The 25,513-nt window shown below is 36.1% G+C and overlaps 1 protein-coding gene across 2 annotated transcripts in view; it reads left to right on the forward strand.

The window, feature by feature from the left end:
- Positions 1–409: 409 nt before the first annotated feature.
- DNAJC10 (DnaJ heat shock protein family (Hsp40) member C10) overlaps positions 410–25,513 on the forward strand; it is a 56,254-nt gene continuing 31,150 nt past the window's right edge. Inside the window, exons 1-9 of one of the 2 annotated variants that reach the window (XM_046019377.1) lie at positions 410–1,642; positions 2,336–2,685; positions 4,298–4,463; positions 5,721–5,771; positions 18,678–18,760; positions 19,001–19,132; positions 19,692–19,785; positions 20,839–20,916; positions 24,961–25,004. In XM_046019377.1, coding sequence (XP_045875333.1) covers positions 2,482–2,685; positions 4,298–4,463; positions 5,721–5,771; positions 18,678–18,760; positions 19,001–19,132; positions 19,692–19,785; positions 20,839–20,916; positions 24,961–25,004 — 852 coding nt within the window. In that variant the 5' untranslated portion in view covers positions 410–1,642; positions 2,336–2,481. The remainder of the gene's footprint in view (positions 1,643–2,335; positions 2,686–4,297; positions 4,464–5,720; positions 5,772–18,677; positions 18,761–19,000; positions 19,133–19,691; positions 19,786–20,838; positions 20,917–24,960; positions 25,005–25,513) is intronic. The other variant, XM_046019376.1, reaches the window with a different exon arrangement.

The raw sequence follows: 25,513 nt of genomic DNA on the forward strand, positions 1-25,513 counted from the left end.
TCATTTAAATGTAAAAGTGAGAGAGAGAAATATGGCTAACTCCCTAGTTTCTAGGTTGGATGACTAGGAAACCAGACAATACTGTAGAATCCTCAAATGTTTGTTCTCTCTCTCTCTCTCTCTCTCTCTCACACACACACACACACACACACACACACACATATTCTTGTTTCTCCCAAATTTCCTCTTCAGCCTGCCACTGTAATTAGTGAAACTTTGGCCAACCTACCCTTTTCTCAAAATTTTCCTTCTCTGCCACACCCACCCACCAACCAGAAAAATGCTTCATAACGCTGCCTTCCCTTTAAGAACAGAGCTACATGGAAATTGAGCGGCGAATCGTGCCCTCCGGGTTTCTCCGTCGCCATAGCAACTGGAGCAGGAAGGGGCGGGCTCCGTTGTCCTACGTCCGGCTCGCCGCGCGCGCCAGCCGCTTTAGTGCGGGGGCGCGGGCTTCTAGGGTTGAGCGGGTTTCTTAGGTCGAGGTTGGAGCCGGAGCCGGAGCCGGAGCCGGAGCCGGATTCCGCACGGACGGCCACGTCAACCTAAACCTACACCGCCCTTCCCACCCTGCTGCTGTCGCACCCGCAGAGCCTGCCGCAGGTCCTCCCAGGCCGCGTCCTCCACGCCTTTCCCACAGTGCCCCGCGCCAGGCCCCGCCCCGGTTCGCCGTGGGGACCCGGGCGCGAGGAGCCGACTGGAGCTGCAGCGCTCGTTGCTGCCGGTGCGGCTTGTCCTCCCCCATCCCGAGCGCGGCGGCCCGGCGGTCGGAGAGGGCGTGCTTCGTTCGCGCTCGCACAGCTTGCGCTCGGTCGGGTGGGGTCCGCCGCCGGGACTTGAGGATGGGGGAGTAGCTGCAGGAAGAGACCCCGCTACACCGAGGTGGGCATGGGCCGGGGCCGGGGCTCAGCCGGAGCCGGCGGCGGCCTGGGCTCTCCAGGAAGGGCGAGAGAAATGCCTGTGCACCTCAATCTCCCTTTCCCTCTTCTCCGCCCCTGCGGCCGGTTTATTGTGTTCTCGCTCCCCATCTTTACCCTATTACCTACATCGTCACCCTCCTTCCGACCTCGGTTCCCTGCTTTTAACTCCAATTTCTCACTTAAGCCTCAGTTACTCAGGCTCTTCTCTCCCATGTCCGGCCGGAGACTTCATACACCAGCAACACTTAATAGTTTCTTTCACGCAATGCCTCCCATCTTTCCCCTCTCCCGCATCCCATTCTGGAGTGATGGCAGCTAGAAAGCCTTCGTATTGCATTATACCTGCAGCTTCCACCTGTCCCCGAAGCTTGGCACTGATCAAGTAAGCCACACCCACGCTGAGAACGACCGCTAGGCAGGGAACACCACTTATCCCAAAGTGGTGTTTAGGAATATGTTCTCTATTTCTCTCTAGTCTTGCTTTCTAGTCTCGGTATTTGTTACTCTCCATCATCATACTTTACAAAGGTATGTTTTGGTTGCGTGAAAAGGAAGAGTTAGGAATGAGCCAAAGACCATTCGCAGGTAAGAAGAAAAGTTTAGAAATAGACATTCAGAATTAAACGAAGAAAGGAAAAACTGAGAATGCTAAGGTTAGTTTTTTCAAAGCAGTTTGAGATCTTTTGTGATCTGATGAAGTGGAACTTATTTACCCTTTACAGGTGAGCATGTCAAAATAAGTGATTCCTTCTCTTCTGTTTTTTTTTTTTCTATTTTTATTTATCTCAAACGAAAACTTTGCAGTAAAATTACACTTCTAGTTATTATTCTGCTATTTGTATAAAGTAGTCTCTATGTACAGTGTAAGCACTTTTTGAGAAAACTCAGGAAAAACGGCCATACCAAATATGTTGTCTCTTAATATAAATTCATGCCATTCTTGGGAGAATTATATGAAAAAGGACCCTATATTTTCTTCTAGCCCCTTCAAAGGATATTTCCTATAAGTGAAATCTGATTAAAATGAAACCGGTGTAGACTTAAGTGCCAAAAAAAAAAAAAGTAGTTAAAAAGGAAATATTACAAAAGAGCAGTTCTTAAGCTAGATAGCAAAGGGAAGGAAACCGCTTTTTCCCAGCCTTGTGTTCTGGTTCTGATCAGAGCAAATAGTTGAATTTGTTTGTTTTTAAAGTGTTCTAGCTAGCTACAACTACAACTACCTTTTACCTTTTATCTCGTTTCTTGAGTAGTTTCACAAATTGGAGAGGGAGCAGTGAAGGGGCCCCCAAAGGATAGAGTCTGGGTCCTCAACGGTGATTTGCCACTGAATGGAGACTGTTACTGGTCATGTTATTTAATAGTGTTAGTGCTATTTTTTAAAATGTATTTTTAACTACCTGGTTTCCTCTCTTTAGATTGACAGTTTGGGAGACAATTTCATGATGCTTGATGCACTCTTGGAGTAATGTGAACAGAACTTCTCCAACTTGCATATTATATCAGCTGGAACCAGCGGTGTATTTTAATGTTCACTTAAATCAGAACTTGTATAAGAAAAAGAATGGAATTCTGGTTAAATAAAAATGACTATGTCAGAGACTTGAAAAGGGTCATTCTTTGTTTTCTAATAGTATATATGGCCATTTTAGTGGGCACAGATCAGGATTTTTACAGTTTACTTGGAGTATCCAAAACTGCAACCAGTAGAGAAATAAGACAAGCTTTCAAGAAATTGGCATTGAAGCTACATCCTGATAAAAACCCGGTAGGTAAAATTTTCTTTTTAAATATTTCTAATTAATATACGTTAGTAAAGTTTTGATACATATTTAAATTTTAAATAAGTGCTCGTATGGTTAAGAAAAATCATGTCAAAAATCACAGTTCAGTTTTGTACTAAGAAGCAGCAAAATATTCTAGTTGAGAACAATGTGAAGGAATGTTGATACCAAAAATTTAATTCCCTCTTAATTTGAAAACTAATTTACAACAGGTCCATTACAGGTGTTAATTCCAAAGCCAACAATAATGTTGTAGAGTAGTTTAAGTAGTTTTTTTAATAAAGTAAGTTAGGTAAGGGACACCTGGGTGGGATCAATTGGTTAAACATCTGCCTTTGGCTCAGATCAAGATCCCAGGGTCCTGGAATTGAGTCCCACATCTGACTTCTTGCTTAATAGGGATCCTCTGCCTGCTAATCCCCCTGCTTGTGTATGTTCTCTCTCCATCTAACAAATAAATACATAAAATCCTAAAAAAAGAAAAAAAAAAGATCAACGATTTCATAACTGTAACAGAAAAATTATTTCCTTAGAACTTGAAAGGTTCTTGCTAAAAATGGCAGTAGGAGCTAGTAAGAACATGCTTCGTCTTTCACTGTTTTCTTCCACATATAAATTCCAGACCAGAATCAGAAGTTACTACAAATTAAAACTTAAGAACAGCCAAATCCAGTTAATTCCCATCATAAATATTTGATTATGTATTCAAAATGTCATTTTTTCAAAACAAAATGTTTTAATGCTTAGAGTATTTGTAGTAATTTCTGTAACTTTTTAATGAGATTTGACTTATCAAGAAGAAAAGTATGGTTTATAATTGTTTCCTATGTAGAAGTTTTTAAATAGAGTTGTTTTATTTTCATTGCATACAGCTCAGCAGTAGAACTCTTGTTAGTTGGTTATCTTTCCTGAGATCTGCACTCTATTTAGAATTTTTATTTTTCATATTTTTCTTTTAAAATTACAGAACATGATTTTTAAAGTTTCCATATGAAAGATGATAGTCCTTTTATAGCTAATTATATTTAGATGAAAGCATTCCTCAGAAACCAGTTCTGTGCAACAGTAACAAATGAGGAACATTTCTAATCCAGTTTTGAGTTTTACTCTGATATCAGTCCCATTTAATTATCTGGTGGATTGGGGCACATAACTTTTGTTTTTTGTTTTGGGGTTGTTTTTAGTTAATATATTGCTTTTGCCTCAAATGGAAAAATAACCAACAAATTTCTTTGTAGTTGTTTCAGGGGTAGCATAATATTTACAAATTTGAATGTTTCTAAGGTTTAGTTAGTTTTTCTCAGTTGCATTTCTTAGAAGGAATAACATACTGTAAAACTATATCTGTCAGCCTTTGGAGGCATCAATTCTCATTTCTCTGTTACTTATTCTTTTTTTTTCTTTTTTTTTGGAAGATTGTAGTTCTTAGAAATACTTTCTTATTTTAACCTGTGATAACACATTTCATGTCATCTCCTCCTTACTTTGGTATATATTCTCCCAGAAATCTTAAGATTAAATTAAATCTTCATTATAGGCTTTGAAGAGACTTGATCACATACCTAAAACAAATGTTATATCTAATATTTTTAATAGAATAACCCAAATGCACATAGTGATTTTTTAAAAATAAATAGAGCATATGAAGTACTCAAAGATGAAGATCTGCGGAAAAAGTATGACAAATATGGAGAAAAGGGACTTGCAGATAATCAAGAAGGAGGCCAGTATGAAAGCTGGAATTATTATCGTTATGATTTTGGTAAGATGATACGATACTCTGTATGAAATACTGTTTTTATTTGAGTAAATTTTGAAAACTAATTTTGTTTTACTACTAAGCTTATGTAGTTAATATGTGTCACTTTTTTAATATAACATTGGAGCAGAATTCCAAAGGAGGGGAGGGGGAGTAAAATAAACACAGGTTTCAAGGCAAGAGGGAGTGTTCCCTTACCCAGCATTTCTCTTCATTTTTAATTATCCTGAAATGCTGGCTAAGAACTGAGATATACTTTTGTAGTAGACCACATAAATACTTTAAATTCATATTGGAGTATTTGTTTCTCAAGACTGACTTTTTTTTCCAAAAAATTTATAATCACTGCAGTGCAGTAGGGTGTATCAGATGTCAGCAATCTATGTTTCACAGGCTAAATCTGGCCTGCCACCTCCTTTTATATTATATTATATTATATTAATCATAGAATTATGAGACCATGATGATTATGAGAGTAAATTTAGGCTCATTTATTTATATATTGTCTTTGACTTCTTTCACTTTGGGGGCAGAGTTGAATAGTTATGACAAACTACACATTCCATAAAGCCTATTTAACTGGCCTCTGCAGAAAAAGTTTGCTAACACCTGGTCTTTATCCATCACTAGTATTATTTTTATATTTCACATAGTAAGAAATTTTCTCACATTGATTTTAATTATGACAATTTATATTTACTAAATAAGTTGATCTCTACCGTAAAAATTCTAAGACTATTAAAAAATATTTTAGTGATACCATTTATTTAAAAAAACCATGTAATCTGAGAAGGAAGTAAGGTCTAGTCTAGTTAAGAGTAACCTATCAGTGTCAATTTCCTAGTTTTGATATTTTATTAAAACTACGTAAGTCACCATTAGGGGAAGCTAAGGGAAGGATACATAGAAGTCTGCTATTTTTACGACTTCCTTTGAGTCTATAATTATTACAAAATAATTAAAAATAATAATAGAAGTTTTCTGTGGAGATAAAATCATGGGAATATTAGGAACTCCTATGCACAACTATAAGAGTCCCTATCAGGAAATGGATATTTTTTTGTTTTTTATAACTCTTCAGATGCATCACCAGTGGTATTATTTACTCTCCATTTTTGTTAGTTTGTAGTACGTTCTTCAACTTTGAGATTTAGTATAGTAATCTGATTTTGATGAAAAAACAAGAGTAAGTAACCTATTTTTCTGTGGTAATTTATTTTATGATGAACAATTAATTTATAATTTTTACTTTTAAATTAGGTATTTATGATGATGATCCTGAAATCATAACACTGGATAGAAGAGAGTTTGGTAAGCTCATGATCATACGGTTTTCTGAAACTAGTCCAAGACCACTCTTACCTAAAACTCTTAAGGACAGATACATTTGGAATTTAGAATTTTTTGTTTTTTAGCTTTAACATGGTAATGAGTATTTTTAACTTTTAAAATACAATAGTTATTTTACCAGCAAAAATAGGTTTATTCAGGAATAGCAGAAAATTGTTACTCAGGACATGCATGCTATGGTAAAACCATAGGCAAGTCCGGCAAATAAAAGGAATTTTTATCTTACGGAGAAGGAAGTTGGGAGAGGTTGTTCTGAATGAGAGTCCATTAGAGAAAAGCAAGAATTTGAAGTGGTAACAGTTTCTCTTTAGCTGATTTGCAGGGGTAGTCAATTTCTTATGGAAGATTCAATGTCCATCTTTTCCTATTGGGGCCTGTAATTGATCGTTTTTTCCTGTTGATGATTCTTTTGTTAGGGTCTTCATTTGACAGTTCTTCCTGTAATTGACTTTGAGTGGTATGCCTCCCCTTTTCATCTTTCCCAGTCTACTTTAATGAGGTTGTCCCACATTTCCCTCTTTTTGGTCAAGATCTTTATCCAAAAGCATCTCTGGTCAAGAGCCGGGATTTCCATATTTAATGGTTTTGTTCCTCAGTGCCAGGAAGGACCTTTTCTGGTCCACACATCCTACTTCAAGGAAAGTACATAGTATTTAGAAACCATTTATAGTCACATTTGAATAACAAGGAAGGTTAGGCACTTTTCATGTATAGTTCCTATTTATCAAGATTGTAAGCATTGGTGATCATCTCCTTACTGGGTATGTGATTTTTACAAATTTTGCCAGGCAACAAAATACAAAACTTAAAATATATCGTGCAAAACAGAAGAAGTAACCTAAATCCAGATTTTATGAGGGTTCTAAACCAAGACCCTAGATCAGAAAGTAACTAACTGAAAATATTTGTTGGCACTTACTCCAACTTAGGGGAGAAAGGTTCTCCCAACAGAAACAAACCCAGAGTTATGGATGCCTCTTAGAAATCCCCACTTACAATGGCCATGAAAGCCAATCAGTGAGTACTGCAAGAGCACACCGAATTAACAAAGTGCATTTGGGACAATACAATGCAAGTATATGCGAAGCAATAGCTAATGAATTTGTTGCAAAAAATAACAAAACCTCAAAGATGTATTAAAACAGTATTGTTATCTCAAAAGAACTTTTAGAAACAAATGTTATCTAACCATACAACCTGTAAGGTTGCAAATTCAGAGACCATGAATTTGGATAAGAGTTCCAGAGTCAGATAATACATCAGATGAAAGAAGGACTTGTGAATTCTCAACCTTCTAACCCTTCAGAAAAAAACAAAGGATTAATTTGATCACAGGATCATGATGAGGCTATTTCCAAAAAGCAAAATCAAAAGAAGAGGTTACCCCTGTTGCAGAGGTTTGGGAAATGCAGACAAAGCCTTCCCTTCTCTCTCACATACAAAGAGGAAAAAGGAAAGTTGGATGTCTAAAAGCATTTATTAGGGCCTTTATGAGGTTTTTCTTTAAAGTCCCAAAGGCTGTGTCTATCCACTCTTCCCAAATAGTAGGATCAGGTATGTCCTTTTTTTTTTTTTTTTTAGTAAAGCATATAGAGGTTGAGCTAGAAGAAAAGTTTGGAATCCACTTTCAGCAGTATCCAGTCAGTCCAAGAAAACCTTGCAATTAGAGATTAGCTTCAGAGTTGGGGGAGGGGGGGAAGTTCGGGATCCTACCTGAATTCAAAATGTAGCCCTTGTTCTGGGATCAGTTACAGAACCTGAATTTGAGCAAACTGCAGTTTTTCTTTGATACTTTATGTCCTTTTAAGTCCAAAAGTTTTAAGGGATAGATGTTGTCTTCCTATGAAGAGGTTTGAGAAGGGCAGCAGAGAAACAAATAATCAACTATTGTAACAAAATAGAGCCTGCAGAAAACTTTGTATCATCCAAATCAGCTTGTAAGGTTTGGAAAAAGTAAAAAGGAAAAGGACTCTCTGTGATACCCTAGAGCATTACTTTTCAGGTGTATTTCTGTTTGTCCAGAGTGAAGCAAAAATAAATTGACTGGCTTTATCAACTGGAATACTGAAAGTATACTGCATAGATCAGTTACAGTGAAAAATTTGCTTTTGTGGGAATGGAGATCAGTAGCATATGGGAGTTAAGAACAACAGGGGTTAGGAACAAATAACAATGTTACTTATTGCTTGGAGGTCCTGAGTAAACTTCCATCTTCAGTTATTTAGGTTTTCTCATAGGTAAATATGTGTGTTACAGGCCCTAGTGCAGGGAATAATGGGGCCCTGAAGGGCTTATTTATTTATAGGGTATTCTTTAATTCTGGGGAGAGCTTTTGAGGGACCTATTTGAATCTTCCTGGGAGGTGCACCGTGGATTCTGCCGATATTAGTTGAAGATCTTGCCCAGAAAGAAGACAGTAGCTGACCCAGTAGGGGCAAATGATCAGCTATGGTACTGTCCAAGCAGATGAAAGATGTCAGAGTGTCATTTAATTCACCTGGTTAGCTACTGTAATTATCACTATCAACTTGTAAAATTATTTCCCCCTTTTGGGAGAAAGGAATTCTGGCATATTTTTCTAAGAAATATCAACCTGGTGGCAGAACTAGGGAGATAAAGGTGGATATTTCTTAAAGACCCTAGACAAAAGGGAATAGGTTCAGAGCTAGGAAGCTGTTGAGGTTGATTAGAGACCCCCTATTTGAACTGTTTCAGTACTCTGGGGCAAGTTTACTTTATAGCAGTGAAGTAGAGAACAAAGACTATAGCTCTGGTGTCAAGGACAGGGAAAAACAAGTAGTTTTTCCAAGCTAAGTGGGGAGATTGGAAAGATGCCTGGTAGTTCCTGGGATCCCTATCACTGGGAATTAGGAAGGCATTGGGAAGGTGTCTAGAGGACTAAAGACATCTGAAGCACTTAAGAGGGTAACAATCTTTTATCCAATGTCCTGGCTCTTTTCAGCAACAGCAGACTCTAGGAGGTTTTGGTTTTGCTTAGCGGCTTTCATTTGCTGGGGTTGAAAATTAAGAATTTTAGTGGTTTGTCTTTCAGGTGACTCATCTAGGGTGTGAGCAAGCTGGTTTACCAAATTTAATCTGTAGTGGACATAGTTTCCCATTTTGTCTCGGTTCTTTTAACTTAAAGAGACCCAGGTTAGCTTGCTAATAAACATGAAGTGAAATGCTACTTGTGTGGATTCAGCATGCACAGTAAGATAAGAATTTTCTTTGAAGATAATTTGAAGTTGATTGTAATAATCATGAACAGGCTCATCAGGCTTTTGTGTGCAAGCCTGAATTTTGTTAGGAAAGGCTGCTGTAATTGCTCAGTGGAGGTTTACAGACGAATATTCTAACATCTTGCCAAAAGTTCAGGGTCTGTTTCTCAAAATCCCTTTCAGGATGTTCCCCCTGGGCTGATTTCATCCAGCGTTTGGCCTGGCCCTCATGAACAAGCATGTAGACTAACTGATAAATATCTGAGAAACCAGGGTGGTAAGTTTGAATAACTATGCTAAAATCTTCAGCAGACCTATGGGGGTCGTCACTCACTTTAGGAAGCTCTCTAACTATGGCTTGTAATTCAGCTTTAGTCCAGGAAACCTAAGAAATTTGGGGTTTATTTGGATCTTCAGAAGTCTCTAATGGGGCAGGTTTAGTAGGTTCAGGAAAGATGGGAGCGGGGAGAAGTTCTAAAGAACAGAGAAGTTCAGTTGGAAAATTCAAATGAGGAAACCGAGGGCCTAGAGGAAGTGAAGGTGGAGGTGTGTAGTAGGGAAGGAGGATGATGACAGTGGAGGAGGGGCCTGAGTGTGGGAGGCTGTACACATTCTGAGACGAGATCGGGGAGGGGGAACGGAGCCCTTGGAAGACTTTTAGTCTTTTTTTAATTGTTCACCTCATTTAGTATAAAAATTGTATTTTGCAGAGGCAATTTTAGGTTCCTGGTAATGGTCAGATGCTTCAAAATACCAGGCAAAACAGGCATCCCATTCAGTTTTAACAACTGTAGAGCCACGGCTATCCAGTTCAGTTTTGAGGAAAGTAAGTTTGGGGAGATCAAAAGTTCACCATAATGGTCACTGAAGTTCTAAAATTAAATTTAGTTAAGTGGGTCCATTTACTTAGAAATATGCATGAGGAAGGACCGTAGTTTTTTTTTGTTTTTTTTTTTAAAGAGTTTATTTATTTATTTGACAGAGAAAGACAAGTAGGCAGAGAGGCAGGCAGAGAGAGAGAGAGGGAAGCAGGCTCCCCGCTGAGCAGAGAGCCTGATGGGGGACTGAGATCATGACCTGAGCTGAAGGCAGAGGCTTAATCCACTGAGCCACCCAGGCGCCCAGGACCGTAATTTTTAAACATAAAACCAGCTGAAGTCCTAGGAGTGCAGACACCCTCAAAGCATTTTGATGACTAGTATCCCATTTCTTAGTTTTTTACCTAAAGCAAAAAGAAAAATTCCTAAACAGCACAGTTCCAGTAGGAATAGTCTGGTTCCAGAAGGAATCAGTCAGTACAGTCCCAACAAGAATAGTCCCTATAGAAAAGGTCTGGTCCCAAAAAGGAGTTGAACCAAAGGCCAAGGCAGTTCCAACAGAAACAATCTGGTTCCAAAGAAGAGTTAGACCAAAGGCCCAGCGAGTACTCTCAAGAAGAACAAAGCCTTAAAACAGATCCTGAATAAAGCCTGGAGAGCTCAAAACTCTCCTTTTTGAGTTCTGTTTGAGAACAGAACTCAAAATCCAGGAAAAAACATAACCTCAGATGACAGGTTGTAAGGAAGAAGTAAGCTCAGTTGACTCTGCAGGTACCAGCAGATGCTGCTCATCTGTCTCATAGTCTCACCTGTCTCCTGCCTGGAGCCCATGTCTGATCACCAAATAATGTCAACCTAAAACCAAGATATTTTACCAGAAAAAGAAAGGGTTTATTCAAGAATAGCAGGGAATTACAGTTTGGGACATGCAAGCTAGGGCAAAAACATAGGCAAGTCTAACAAACAGCAGAGAGGAATGTTACTTTATGGGGGAAAAGGAGGAAATTGGGAAGGGTTGTTCTGAATGAAAATCCATTGGAGGAAAGCAAGAGTTCAGGTGACAACAGTTTAATTGGCAGAAGTACAGACTATAATTGATCATTCTTTTCTGTTGATGATTCTGTTGGGGTTTATAATTGACAGTTCTTACTGTAATTGATGCTGAGAGGTATGGCTCCTCATTCCAGCCTCCAACTCTAGTGAAGTTTCATTTTATTACTTTTCATCAATACACTGTGGATTAAATAATGTTCTTCGCGGAACGTGGGGCAGTATACTTTTCTCTAAAACATTAATATTTCTGCAGAGTAAATGTGTAAGTATGTATACAAGAAAGAAAGAGAAAAGGATGAATGAATGATATGTGGCCCCAGAACAGTTCAGGACAGGTTTGGATGCCATGAGAGCTTGCTGTAAACTTGTGCATAAACTCCCAGTTTTGGAGCTTTTGGATTTCAGAGTTTTGGGTAACTGTGGTTATTTTGGAAGCAGATTTATTTTGACTTTGATTTATGTGAAAATGGATATAAAAATAACAGTTCTATTAAAATTTTCCACTGCATTTTAGAAAATTTTAACTATTGGATTAGATTCTTACTTTCAAAGGCTGTACAGATGTAATAAAGTAGATTTATTCTTTCTATTTCAAATAAATATTTTACCTCAAATTTCAATTTTATTTTGTTCTATTATAATCTCATTTAATTTAGAAAATAAAAATAGCATACCAGCTGCAAAAAATAATGCATATAGTGTTTCTCACATATTATCATTATCAAAGATGTCTAATAGTCTAATAGTCCCTTGATTTTGAACAGTTTCTTCTGACCAAGAACTGCACTTGTTCTTATTTTCTCTATCCTGTTGGTGAGCTTAGGCCTACAAAGATATTCGGTGCATTTTGTCAGTAGTCTTATACATGAACACTTGAACAAGTTATTAAAGTAAAAAAGTGTGTCTTCTATACAAAGAACATTGGAAGAAATTGATGGGGTTTGTTTTTTTTTTTTTTGGATTTTTGGTATACAGAACTGCTACTCATATCACAAGCTAGAGAATCATTTACTCCACTGAATGTAGTTATATGAACCTATAGCTTTCCTCTGTGGCTATTATTACCTCTCATCAGCTAGTCTGCCAGTGTTTGGGGACCAGTAGGGCAGAAAACTGGAATCAGAGCCAGAATTGGAAGAACTGAACAGAACTTGAAAACTGACCAATTAATGAGGTGACCCAGAATGAGAGATTTTCCTTATGTTTATATTGCATATGGGTTCAAACATTTTCAGATGTGTCACTATGGAACAGTTATTAAAAACTGCTAATAATTCATGTACAACAACCAAGAGTAGTTAAAAATACAGCCACATAATACGGATAGGTTCAGTGCATCGTTGCCACCATGGCATCTGATCTCTGAAGGTACTCTGTAACTGGGCTGAAACAAGCTGATCCTGATGTTTTAATTGAAGAAGCTGAAGCAAGATAGTATCAATTTGTACTTGGGTAAACATCACATTGATCTAATTGGTTGTGTGTTTCTTTCTATTACTGGTTATTTCTGTTGGTTTGTGTTACTTAGTTTTGTTGTTTGTATAACTATACATATAATTGCAAAGATATTTTAAAGTTATGTTGTTCTGTTTTTCCAGAGAGGAGTTATGCTTTCTTGCTGAGGTCACTAACAACCTCAGATCAGTTTTATCCAGAGACTGAAATGATTCAAAAGCCGAGCTTTGGATTTTGAGAGGACTGGTCATTTTCCAGTTCATCTTTATTTAGAGGACCCTTTCTTAGATTTGCCTTGTACTCCATTTTTGTCCCTCTAGCCTCATGAATGTATTGAAAGTTCTGCTCACTTTCTTGCCAATCAACTACCTTTTCTTGAAAACGCTGGCATTGTGATTTCTACCTCCTTCCATGCTTTGGCCTTCTAGTTCTTCACTGTGTTGGTAAATATCTGATGCTTTCAGCAGAAGTCTTATATTTTGTCCAATTTTGCAGTTGTAGTGGGAGAGTTAGTCCTAATTACATAGTTCACTTTTATCAGTACTGAACTCTAGAGGGCTTATAGTACAGAAGAGAAAATCTGATTAGTAAACGCCACTTAAGGTTCTCATCCTTCCCATAAAGTATGGTTCATACTGTTTTTATGTGTCACAGAAAAGTAGATAATCAGTCATTATAAGCAAATTCTAGACAGTATCTGCAAAAGCAGAGAACATCTCACTTTTACTAGTCATTCTGAATAGTACTTACATAATACAGGCATCCTTTTGAAGACAAACTCAAGAAATTGCAAAGGAGCTCACAGCATCTCTGCCTCTTTTTTTTTTCTTTTCCTTTTTCTTAAATCCCCATCATCTAACAAAGTGAAATCTAGGATTTTGTTCAATTATTTGTCAGAAAACTCTTCTTTTGGAGAGTAGTTATTATTAGTTTCAATTAACAATTATGAATTGTAATTCTTGTAATTATGAAGCAGGCATACTTATCTAGTTAATACAAGATGTAAAGGCATCTAACAAAACCCATTCAGTGTGGAAATGATACAAAGCACAGCCTGCAAAGGGTGAACTTCTGAACATTCTGGGCCATGTTTGCAGGAGTGTGTGCAATAACTGGATCCTTAGGAAGGTTTTGGGGAATCTCAGGAATAGGGGCTATACTGGGTTGCTTCCCGTTGATAAGACTTTTTTTGAAACCCTTTTCCTTGGGGCAAGAAAGATGAAATTCTACCATTGGGAATAATAGCATAAACTTCCTCTAATACCCTAAATTTTCTAATTTTTTTCCATAATAGTCACATCAGGGAGTGAATTATTTCTCAATAACTAAAATGAATCAATGAATAAATAAACGTCCTCTTAAAATGTTTCATTCTGAGGGACAAAAAAATCATAGCAAAAAATTTTTTAATGTGCAACTTCATGGAGCTAATGTGCAGCTTCATTTCACAACTGTGCTGTCTGCCAGCAAGTCCTGTGCTGCCTCTTTGTGAGTTATTATGACAAAGTTCTTTCAAATAATAAGTGGTCATATTATAAGAATGTTTTGTAGGTAAGTGGAATAGAATAATAAAACATTGCTTTAATTTGTGAGCATCAGTTCCTATTCCAGGCAATTAATATTTAACATACTTAATCTTCACAACAAACATCAATATTGATACCTGGTTTTTTTCCTCCAGAAATTACAAACTGCACTTGAGGGGGAAAAAAATTACATGCCTAAGTTCAGCTATTAGGTATTTGTGGTATATTTTACTATATTCATCCATGTTGTTTGTTTCTCCTCCTCTGTGATGGAGAATTATACATCCGACTCTGTAGAACTCGGACATGACCACGTGACTTGCTTTGGCCAGTGAAATGTGAACAGAAGTAATGTGTGTCACTTCTAGGCAGAAGCTTTTAAGAGCCAACATGTGGTTCACCATTTTGCTCTGTCAGGAGAAATAGTGTTGTTGAAAATAGAGCCTGCTCCGTTGGCCAGGGGTCAATGGTGAAATGATACAGAGGAGAGTTGCAGCCAACTCAATATAGACATGTAATAGATGGTAGAAATAAACCTTTATTGTCAGCCCATGGCATAATTGGAATCACTTGTTTACTATAGCATAACCTTTCCTGACTGACACAGTACCAGAGACAGGGCATACACTCAACTCTGGTTCATCTTAAAGCCCATGCTAGTGGGGCGCCTGGGTGGCTCAGTGGGTTAAAGCCTCTGCCTTCGGCTCAGGTCATGATCTCAGGGTCCTGAGATCAAGCCCCGCATGGGGCTCTCTGCTCAGCAGGGAGCCTGCTTCCTCTTTCTCTCTGCCTGCCTCTCTGCCTACTTGTGATCTCTGTCTGTCAAAAAAAAAAACAAAAAAAAAAGCCCATGCTTGTGCTGCTCTTTTTTTCTTAAATGAAATGAACCTGTTAGCATTAGAGTTATTCATCAATTGTCTTATTGACTGTACACCCTATACTTTTACGTTTAGTTTTCTCTTACTCATAATTTATGTTCTTAACTCTTCGATCTGTTACCACTTGTACATTTAGTTTTCTCTTACTCAGTAATTTATGCTCTTAACTCTTTGATCTCTGTTACCTCACTTGTTTATGACCTATTTTTACATTTTTCTAGGCTAACAAGTTATTAGCTGTAGTTGTGTGGATATTTTTTTTTTTAAAGATTTTATTTATTTATTTGACAGAGAGAGAGATCACAAGTAGGCAGAGAGGCAGGCAGAGAGAGGAGGAAGCAGGCTCCCTGCGGAGCAGAGAGCCCGACACGGGGCTTGATCCCAGGACCCCGAGATCATGACCTGAGCCGAAGGCAGCAGCCCAATCCACTGAGCCACCCAGGCGCCCCAGTTGTGTGGATATTAATGGACATTACTGTAATTGTAGAATTTAGAAGCTGAAAGTTGCATTCTGAAATACGCTTGTATTTAACCTGTGCTGCAGTTAGTAGATGAACTTAAATTTCCAGCTCTCTCACTGTTTCTCCTCTTCATTTATTTCTCTTATCCACACAAACTTTGTATGGGGTCAATGTTTTGTAAAAACATTGAGCTTCAATAACACAGCATTAAGAATATTTTTTTTTAAATATTTTATTTATTTATTTATTTGACAGAGAGAGAGAGAGATCACAAGTAGAGCAGCAGGCAGAGAGAGAGGGGGAAGCAGGCTCCCTGCGGAGCAGAGAGCCCGATGTGGGGCTCGATCCCAGGACCCTGAGACCATGACCTGAGCCGAAGGCAGCGGCTTAACCCACTGAGCCACCCAGGCGCCTCAGCATTAAGAATATTTTTAATTTTACTCAGCAGCAGTGGGAACTTTATAAATACGTTAAAAGTGCTCTATGAAAACAAAGTACCAAAAGGACATTTTTTCACTGTGAACAGTTTTGTGTCAATTTAAATGCCATTCAGATTTGTCATATGTCATACTTTTGTTTAAGAATGATCAGCCCTATTTTGTCTAATTATTTCTTTATCGTTTTATATATAAATACCCATCTCATTTCTTATTTATAGCTAATGAAATAACCCTATTTCTGTTAGAGTCTTCACTGAGTTTATTAAAATTTTACCTAAATTATTACCAGTTGGTGGTCCAAGTTTATGTGGCAATTATTTTAGCCACTTAGATAGAATGATCTGTTGGTCAGATTTTCTAAACATTGCCAGGGAACAGCTGATAAAATCCTAAATTATATGCTTTACCAGTAATGTACAGATTAACTTCTTTCTACAGATCCACGTGTCTTGTAACTGAAAGTAAACACTGAGTTTTTTGAGTGGAGTTGACACACTATGTTACATTAGTTTCAGGTGTACAACATAGTGACTCAACAGCTCTGTAGGCGTGCTGTGTTCATCACCAGTGTAGCTGCCATCTGTCACTGTGCAATGCTGTTATAATACCACAAACTGTATTCTCTGTATCTTTTATTCCCATGACTTATTTATTCCATAACTGGGAGCTGGTAACTCCCACTTCCCTTACCATTTTGCTCTTTTCCCACACATTCCTCCCCACTGGGAACCATCAGTTTGTACTTATATCTGATTCTACTTTTTGTTTACTTACTCATCTGCTCTGTTTTTTAGGTTTCACATATAAGTGAAATCATACAGTGTTTGTCTTCCTTTGAATTATTTCACTTAGCATAATAACCTTGTAGGTCCATCTTTATTATCACAAATGGCAGGATCTCATCCTTTTTTGGCCAATATTACATTCTATATATACCACATTTTTAATCTCTTAATCTGTCAGTGGACACTTGGGCTTCTTCTGTATCTTGGCTATTATAAATAATGCTGCAGTAAACAAAAAGGTGCATGTTACCTTTCAAATCAGTTTTTTGTTTTTTCTAGGTAAATACCCAGTGAAATTATTGGATCATATGTTATTTCTATATTTAGTTTTTTGAGGAACCTCCCTATAACAATTTACACTCTCATTCACAGTACACAAGTGTCCCATTCTCTGTACATCCTTGCCAGTACTTGTTATTTCTTCTTGATTCTAGCTATTCTGACAGATGTAAAGTGATATCTCATAGTGGTTATGATTTACTTTTCTCTGATGGTTAGTGATGTTAAGCATCTTTCACATACATCTGTATATCTTCTTTGGAAAAATATATAGATCCCCTGCACATTTTTAATCAGATTATATGGGTTTTTGGTACTGGGTTGTATAAACTTCTTAGTGTTTATCAGATATATCATTTGTAAATATCTTCTCCGATTTAGGAGGTTCCTTTTTTTGTTGATGGTTTTCTTTGCTGTGCAAAAGCTTTTTGTTCTGTTGTAATCCCAATAGTTTATTTTGCTTTTGTTTCCCTTGCTTTAGTAGACATTTCTAAAACAATGTTGTTACTGCTGGGGTCAAAGAAATTTACTGTCTATGTTCTCTTCTTAAGAGTTTACATCTGGGGGCGCCTGGGTGGCTCAGTGGGTTAAAGCCTCTGCCTTCGGCTCAGGTCATGATCCCGAAGTCCTGGGATCGAGCCCCGCATCGGGCTCTCTGCTCAGCGGGAGGCCTGCTTCCTCCTCTCTCTCTGCCTGCCTCTCTGCCTGCTTGTGTTCTCTGTCAAATAAATTAAATCTTTAAAAAAAAAAAGTTTACATCTTTTATATATAATATCTTTTATATATGTATCTTTTAATCATTTTATAGATTATAATGCATAATAGATTATTGACTAGATATCATGTGGTATTCAGATCCATTATATTAGCAAATATGTATTTGTGTTTTAAACTGTTAAAAACCTTGATCTAATGCTTTTCTAATAAAGAGTTTTCCAAGGTAAATGATTTATTCAAGGGCAAAGATTAAATTTAATTTCCACAGTCCTTACTGTATTGTGTAGTTATCTTTTTTTTTTTAATATTTTATTTATTTATTTGACAGAGAGAGATCACAAGTAGATAGAGAGGCAGGCAGAGAGAGAGAGAGGGAAGCAGGCTCCCTGCTGAGCAGAGAGCCCGATGCGGGACTCGATCCCAGGACCCTGAGATCATGACCTGAGCCTAAGGCAGTGGCTTAACCCACTGAGCCACCCAGGCGCCCCTTGTGTAGTTATCTTATTTCATTCTTTGAAAATTTGAAGTAGCTGTCAGAACTGATTGACCCAGGTATTTAACCTGTGCTGCAGTTAGTAGATGAACTTAAATTTCCAGCTCTCTCACTGTTTCTCCTCTTCATTTATCTCTTATCCACACAAACTTCTGTATGAGGTTTGGCTGCTGATTCCTTATGCCACATCTTCTCAGAGCTTCATGATGACAAGTGTGTCTTGCAGCTTAGGGTTGCTCTTCAGTCAAGTATGTGCCCAAAGGAGGTTTTTTTTGCGATATTGTTAGTTTGACAGTTGATACACAGTTGACCCTTGAACAATACAGGGGTTAGGGGCACTGGCCTCCCATCCAGTTGACTTTCCCAAACATAACTACTAATAGCCTTCTGTTGACTAGAAGCTTTGCAGTAACATAACGGTTGATTAACACGTTTTGCATATATATTATATACTGTTATCCTTAATAGTAAACTAGAGGAAAAATTATTAAAATCATAAGGAAGAGAAAATACATGTACATTACTGTACTGTATCAGAAAAAAATCCAAGCCCATGTTGTTCAAGGGTCAACTGTAATATGTTCTCTTTTTATAGAAAAACTTGCACAGAAAATAACAAAGGTAGTATGGAAGATGTATAACTACAACAAAATAGTATGGAAGATTATAACTACAACAAAAATCTAAAATATGCACAAACTTTTAGCAAATAATTCTAAGTTGTTTTGGTTTTATATGCTTTAGATGCTGCTGTTAATTCTGGAGAACTTTGGTTTGTGAACTTTTACTCCCCAGGATGTTCGCACTGCCACGATTTAGCTCCCACAGTATGTATTTTTTTACATCTTGATTGTTAAAATTTTATTCTAATCTGTCGAGTGTTTTTTTTAATATATTAGGACTTTTTTCTATTAATAGTAATGATAACTATCAATTATCAAATACTTTCATATATGTATGGTTTTATTTGATAAAAATACTCTCCTTTAAGAATGTGTAGCTTGAAGAGTATTCAAGGAAAGAAAAATTACCTTATCAGGGAAATACTTATTCTTTTTTCTTGCTAGTGGAGAGACTTTGCTAAAGAAGTGGATGGATTACTTCGAATTGGTGCTGTTAACTGTGGTGATGATAGAATGCTTTGCCGAATGAAGGGAGTCAACAGTTATCCCAGCCTCTTCATGTTTAGGTCTGGAATGGTAAGGGGTAAAGTTGGCATTTTTTAAATTTGGAACTCTATGACAAGGAAAATACCAGTGAGAACACAATACATGATTTTGTAGAATGTTTTGATTTTTAAATACGATTTTAGGTGCCATCTAACTAGGCTCTAGTCATAATAAACATTTTGGATTATATTGTGAATACTTTAAATGACATTACTTTGACCTTTTATTTCAAAATTAAGTGTTTACCATTGGTTTCTGTCTTAACCATTATGCATATTGTACTTTATAGTTCACAAAATATTTTACCTGTATTGTCTCATTGAATATAAAGTTCTGATATCTCCTTCTTTTTCTAATGAAGAAACTGAAACTAGAAAACTATTATAAATAGTGTTGTTAAAATGTCTTTTGTGGAATCTATACAATCAAGATCTGCAGTATATCATTTGGAAATAGTATTGAAAGATAAATCTTATTGTAATCAAAATAAGGTAAAGGTGAAAGCATTTGGTATTATTCCTACTGAGTTTTTAAAAGAAACAATAAAAGATGTTTTTCTTTTTATGAAAAAAAAAAAAAAAAAAAAAAGGCTGCAGTGAAATATCATGGTGACAGATCAAAGGAAAGTTTAGTGAGTTTCGCCATGCAGCATGTTAGAAGCACCGTGACAGAATTATGGACAGGTAATTTTATTTTCATTTGTTTGATTTTCAAGGATACTTTGATTTTGGTATTTTAATTTTTTTTTTCAGTAATAGTGTTAACACGTTGGTCATAATACTGAAATTTTTAAGCTATCTTTTCCATGCTTTTTAAAAAGAAGGGAATTTTTTAATTTTTCTGACCTTTGCTAAATAGTTGGTATTTAACAAATGAATCAGATTTGTATAGAAACTAAAGCAGTTAAGATGTGGGAAATGAATATGGTGTGATGCTAGGTGTAATGGCAGCTTTCAGAGTACAATGTTTAGTTAACCAGGCGTTTTATTGCTTTCATAAGTGTACTGTATCAGGCAGTCAGTTCCTGATCCAGTGTAATTTTAAAGTTTAAAAACTCTTTCCTCTAATCTTAGACTTTGAATTCATCAAGTGACTTTTGTGGGTTATGCTCTGTGATACCCATGAAGTGATAGTATTCATATCTAGTAAGATGTTCACATCATTCACTGAATACAAGTAATGGCTCTGGAACTGTGTTAAATATTAGGGCTGCAGTAATAAAATATGTAATCCCTCCTTCAAGGGCCTCTTTGTTTTAGCAAGGAAGGCATTAGTCAACCATTAATGCAATGTAGTAACTATTATGGTAGAGGCGGTCTTAGGGAAACACGAAGGATATAAAAGAACTCAGATGAGGAAAACTGGAATGATTAGAAGATACTTCTTGAATGAAGTCAGACCCAATCTGTCATGAAAATGAAGAGGAAGCCTTCAAAGAGCACTGTGAACTTTATAAATTGGCAGTACTTTGCCATAAATATAACAAAAAGATGGGCAGCAGGTGGAATAGTATGGGGAAAAACACAGCTAGCTGAATGGGTAGACAAAGCTCAGATCACAGGGACCTTAGTTATCAGTTTTAGTTACCAATTTTTTAATGAATTAATGAATTAAGATTTTAGATGATGAAAACAATGGAAAGTCAATGTAGGCATTTGATATGCTTCAAGAGGATTCTTATGAATTCCTGAATTCCAATAATAGATAATTAGAAATTTGCTTAATTTTCTTTCAAGGAAATTTTGTTAACTCCATACAAACTGCTTTTGCTGCTGGTGTTGGCTGGCTGATCACTTTTTGTTCCAAAGGAGGAGGTAACTTTATTTGTTATTTTGTAATGATGAAGAAACCAAGATATTTAATTTTTATTTTTTTTAATTGAGATAAAATTGTCATATAACATAATGTACATTCATGGTATACAACCTGTTGATACACTTACATATTGCAAAATGATTACCACCATAGCATTAGCTAACACTGCATTTCTGTCCCATAAATACCATTTCTTTTTCATGGTAAGAATATTTAAAATCTACTCTCTTAGCAGTTGTCAAGTGTATGATACAGTAATATTGGTTATTATCACCATGCTATACATCACATTCCCAGAACCTGTTAATCTTAAAACAGGGAGTTTGTACCTTTTGACCAGCTGTCCGTCTTAAATATGCTACTATAATTGATTATTCAGTACTTCAAGCTACAGTTCATATCCAATTACAATTTTTTATTTAATGAATACTTAAATTATTTGTTAATTTACACATAAGTTATAAATTACTAATTTGTTAAGATTTCATTTATTTCATTTATGATTTTGTTTGGTGGACCAGCTTTTCAGCTTAATTATTCTCATTATAAATAGTACATTCAGATAACCACAGATATATTTGGCAGTTTGCAAAAATAATTAGTTGTTGACAGATGTAACCCTTCCAAAATAATAATTTTTTGGTATTATGGACTTTGTCTCATACTTAACATATCAAAAATGTATGCATATTGCCTTATAAAATATTTGAAGATGATAATTTTCCATTTCTAGGAAACTTTCCACCAGTAAATTAGTTAGAAAATTCAGTACTCTAGGTACCAAACCACAAACTATTAAACTCTATTCAAACAATGAGATTGGTTAAAAGTCAGCCCCATTATTACAGAATACCCCAATTCATTAATACATTTTCATATGTTTAATTCCAACATGGGTCTTGAACCCAGACTTTACCTGTCAGCTTCATGCTACTGTATTGAGAACAAATTACCTTCAGCTAAAATCAACCACTCACCCCTATCCTGTAAGGCCCATCTTAGGAAGGTATTGCCTTCAAGCAAAAATAACCCTTAAATTAGGCTATCATTGAGGGATTTTGTTTCATTTTGGTCTAATGCACAGATTTCTGTTCTTTCCACACATTAAGAAAACTTTTAAAACTTTCTGACATTCTTTTACTTTTCACCCCAGGTAGATTGTTTTTACATATCTTTAAAAGGTCTATGGTGCTACAGTTCCCTAGCTTCTAAATATGTCTCATTGTATCCTAGCATTTTCATGAAAATGATGAAGTTATTTTAAAACTGTATTGTATTTTAGGAAGGAAAGCCTCCGTATTCATTCTAGGAGGCCAGCATTACCCTAATACCAAAACCAGAAGATGCTACAAAAAAAAAGAACTATAGGCTAATATCTCTGATGAACATAGATACGTAGATACAGAAATCTCTTACAATACATGAAAAATTCATTACCGTAATGAAGTGGGATTGAATTCTGGGATGCAAGGGTGGTTCAACATTAGCAAATCAATCAATGTGATACTTTATATCAACAAAAGAAAAGATAAAAACCATATGATCGTTTCAGTAGATGCAGAAAAAGCATTTGACAGAGTACAGCATTCATTCATGAATAATTCATAATTATTGAATGAATAATTCATAAACAAAGTAGGTTTAGAAGGAACACACCTCAACATAATAAAGGCTGTATACTAATCTGAAGCTAACATGATACTCAGTGGTGACAAACTAAAGCTTTTCTCCTAAGATCAGGGCCAAGACAAGAATGTCCACTCTCACCACTTTATTCAGTGTAGTACTGGAAGTCCTAGCCACAGTAGTCAGACAAGAAAAAGAAAAGGCATCTAGATCAGTAAATAGTAATAGTGATCAGTAAATAGTCACAATTTGCAAGTAACATGATACTCAATATAGGAAACCCTAAAGACTCCACCGAAAACTATTAGCACTGATAAATGAATTCAGTAAAGTTGCAGGATACAAAATCAATATACAGAAACTTGTTGCATTTCTATACCCTAATAATGAAGCAGCAGAAAGAAAAATTAAGAAAATCATCCTATTTAGAATTGCACCAAGAGTAGTGAAATACTTAAGAATAGACTTAACCAAAAAGGTAAAAGACGTATACTGTGGAACTATAGAACATGATGAAAGAAACTGAAGACAATACAAACAAATGGAAAGCTACCATTCCATGCTCATGGATTGGAAGAACAAATATTGTTAAAAATCTCCATGCTATCCAAATCCAATCTGTAGATTTACTACAAACCCTATCAAAATACCAACAGCATTTTGCAGAAATAGAACAAATAATCCTAAAATGTGTATAGAGCTGCAAAAATCCCATATAGCAAAGCAACCTTGAAAAAGAACAAAACTGGAGGTATAACAATCCTTGATTGCAAGATTTCCTACAAACCTATAGTAATCAAAACAGTATGCTACTAGCACAAAAATAGACACATAGATCAATAGAAAAGCATAGAGAGCCCAAAAATAAAGCCATGCTTTTGTGGTTAATTTATCTACAGAGGAGGAAGAATATGTAGTGGGATAAAAGTCCCTTCAACAAATAGTGTTGGAAAAATTGGACCACTTACTTACACCATTAACAAAAATAAAATGAAGTAAGGCCCTAAAAGTAAGACCTGAAACCATAAAAATCCTAGAAAAGAGCACAGAGAGTAATTTCTCTTATCAGCCACAACATTTCTCTAGACATGCCTCCTGAGGCAAGGAAAACAAAAGTAAAAGTAAACTATTGGGATTACATCAAAATAAAAATCTGCCCAGCAAAGGAAACAACAAAACTAAAAGACAATATATAGAATGGGAGAAGAAAATATTAAAGAACATATATAGCTCAACACACACACAAACAAATAATCCAGTTTGCAGATGGAGAGGAGACATGAATAGACATTTCACCAAAGAAGACACACAGATGACCAACACACATGAAAAGATGACGAGTTATGTTGAGCATCTCACACCTCACACCTCTCAGAATGACTAAAATCAAAAATAGGAAACAACAAGTGTGGATGAGGACGTGGTGAAAAAGGAACCATTGTGCGCTTTTTGGTGGGAATGCAAACTGGTGCAGCCACTGTGGCAATATGGAGGTTCCTCAAAAAGTTGAAAATAGAACTATCATATGATCCAATAATTCCTCTACTGGATAATTACCCAAAGAATATGAAAATGCTAGTTCAAAAAGATACATATCTCCCTGTGTTGATTGCAGCATTAATTATAATATCCAAATTATGGAAGCAGCCCAAGTGTCCATCAGTAGATGAATGGATAAAGAAGTGGCATTATGGTATATAATGGAATATTCAGCCTAAAAAAAAAAATAATGAAATCTTGTCATTGGCAACAGCATAGATGGATTTAAAGACTGTAATCCTAAGTGAAATAAGTCAGTCAAAAAAAGACAAATGCCCTATGATTTCACACATGGAATTTAAGAAAAATTAAGGAAAAAAGAAACAAACCAAGAAATAGACTCTGAAGTATAGAGAACAAACTGGTGGTTACCAGAGGGAAGGTGGGTGGGGGATGGGTGAATAAAAAAATGGAGATTAAAGAATATACCTGCCATGGAGAGCACTGTAATGTATAGAATTGTTGAATGCCTATATTGTACACCTGAAACTAACACTGTATGTTAACTACTGGAATTAAAATTAAGTAAAAGACTGTTGTATTTTAAATTTAAAGGTTCTTTATATATTTTTATCAAATAGAGCCATTACATTTTATTTCTCCAAAATCATGAGATTTCTTAGCTTTCTTGTTGATAGGAGCAGAGATTTAAGAGGATCATTGTAAAGAGATTACCTTTAGCTAGAAATCCTGGGAAACTAGGGAGAAAATGGGAAAATGTGTGCACGCATGTGTGCGTGTGTATCAGCATGTATGGACGTTTACCAGCGGAGTCCAGTCAGTTGCCTTAGAATCACTGTGTTAGTTTGGGGTGAAAGGCAAAATAAAGTAGAGACTTAATAAAGCTAAAATTGTGTTACAATTTTTTTCTTCTCTAGATTGTTTGACTTCACAGACACAACTCAGGCTCAGTGGCATGTTGGTAAGCATCAATTATTTTGTAAAACTGTATCACCGTGTTAAGATATTTAAGAATTGATTCAAATATTTCTTCTTAGTTCCTTAATACTTATTTGTAAATTTTGTTTTTTGATAAATGTATTCATAGCTATAAAACTTTTGTTCCTAATTAGAATTTTGACATGTACTTTCATTGTCATTCACTTCTAAATATCTAACCTAACTGAATTTTTCTTTAATCAAAGAGGTATATATTAGTGTTTGTGTCCCTCCAAACTTTATTTCTTACTGTTTTTGTTATCTTGTTATTTTGTTGTATATTTAGCTCTTACCATATTATGGTTGGGAATGTAATTTTTATGTTGTTGATACTTTAACACTGTAGGAATTCCCTTTGCTGCCTGGAAGTTTATTAGTTAGGAAAATTGTGAAGTATCTATGTGTGGTCAAAAATATGTTTTCTATCTATGTTAGGTAGAATTTTTATATCAGACCAACTTTATTAATCATATAATTCAAATCTGATCATTT

This window comes from Meles meles, chromosome 9, assembly GCF_922984935.1.
Source record: "Meles meles chromosome 9, mMelMel3.1 paternal haplotype, whole genome shotgun sequence".
NCBI lineage: Eukaryota > Metazoa > Chordata > Mammalia > Carnivora > Mustelidae > Meles > Meles meles.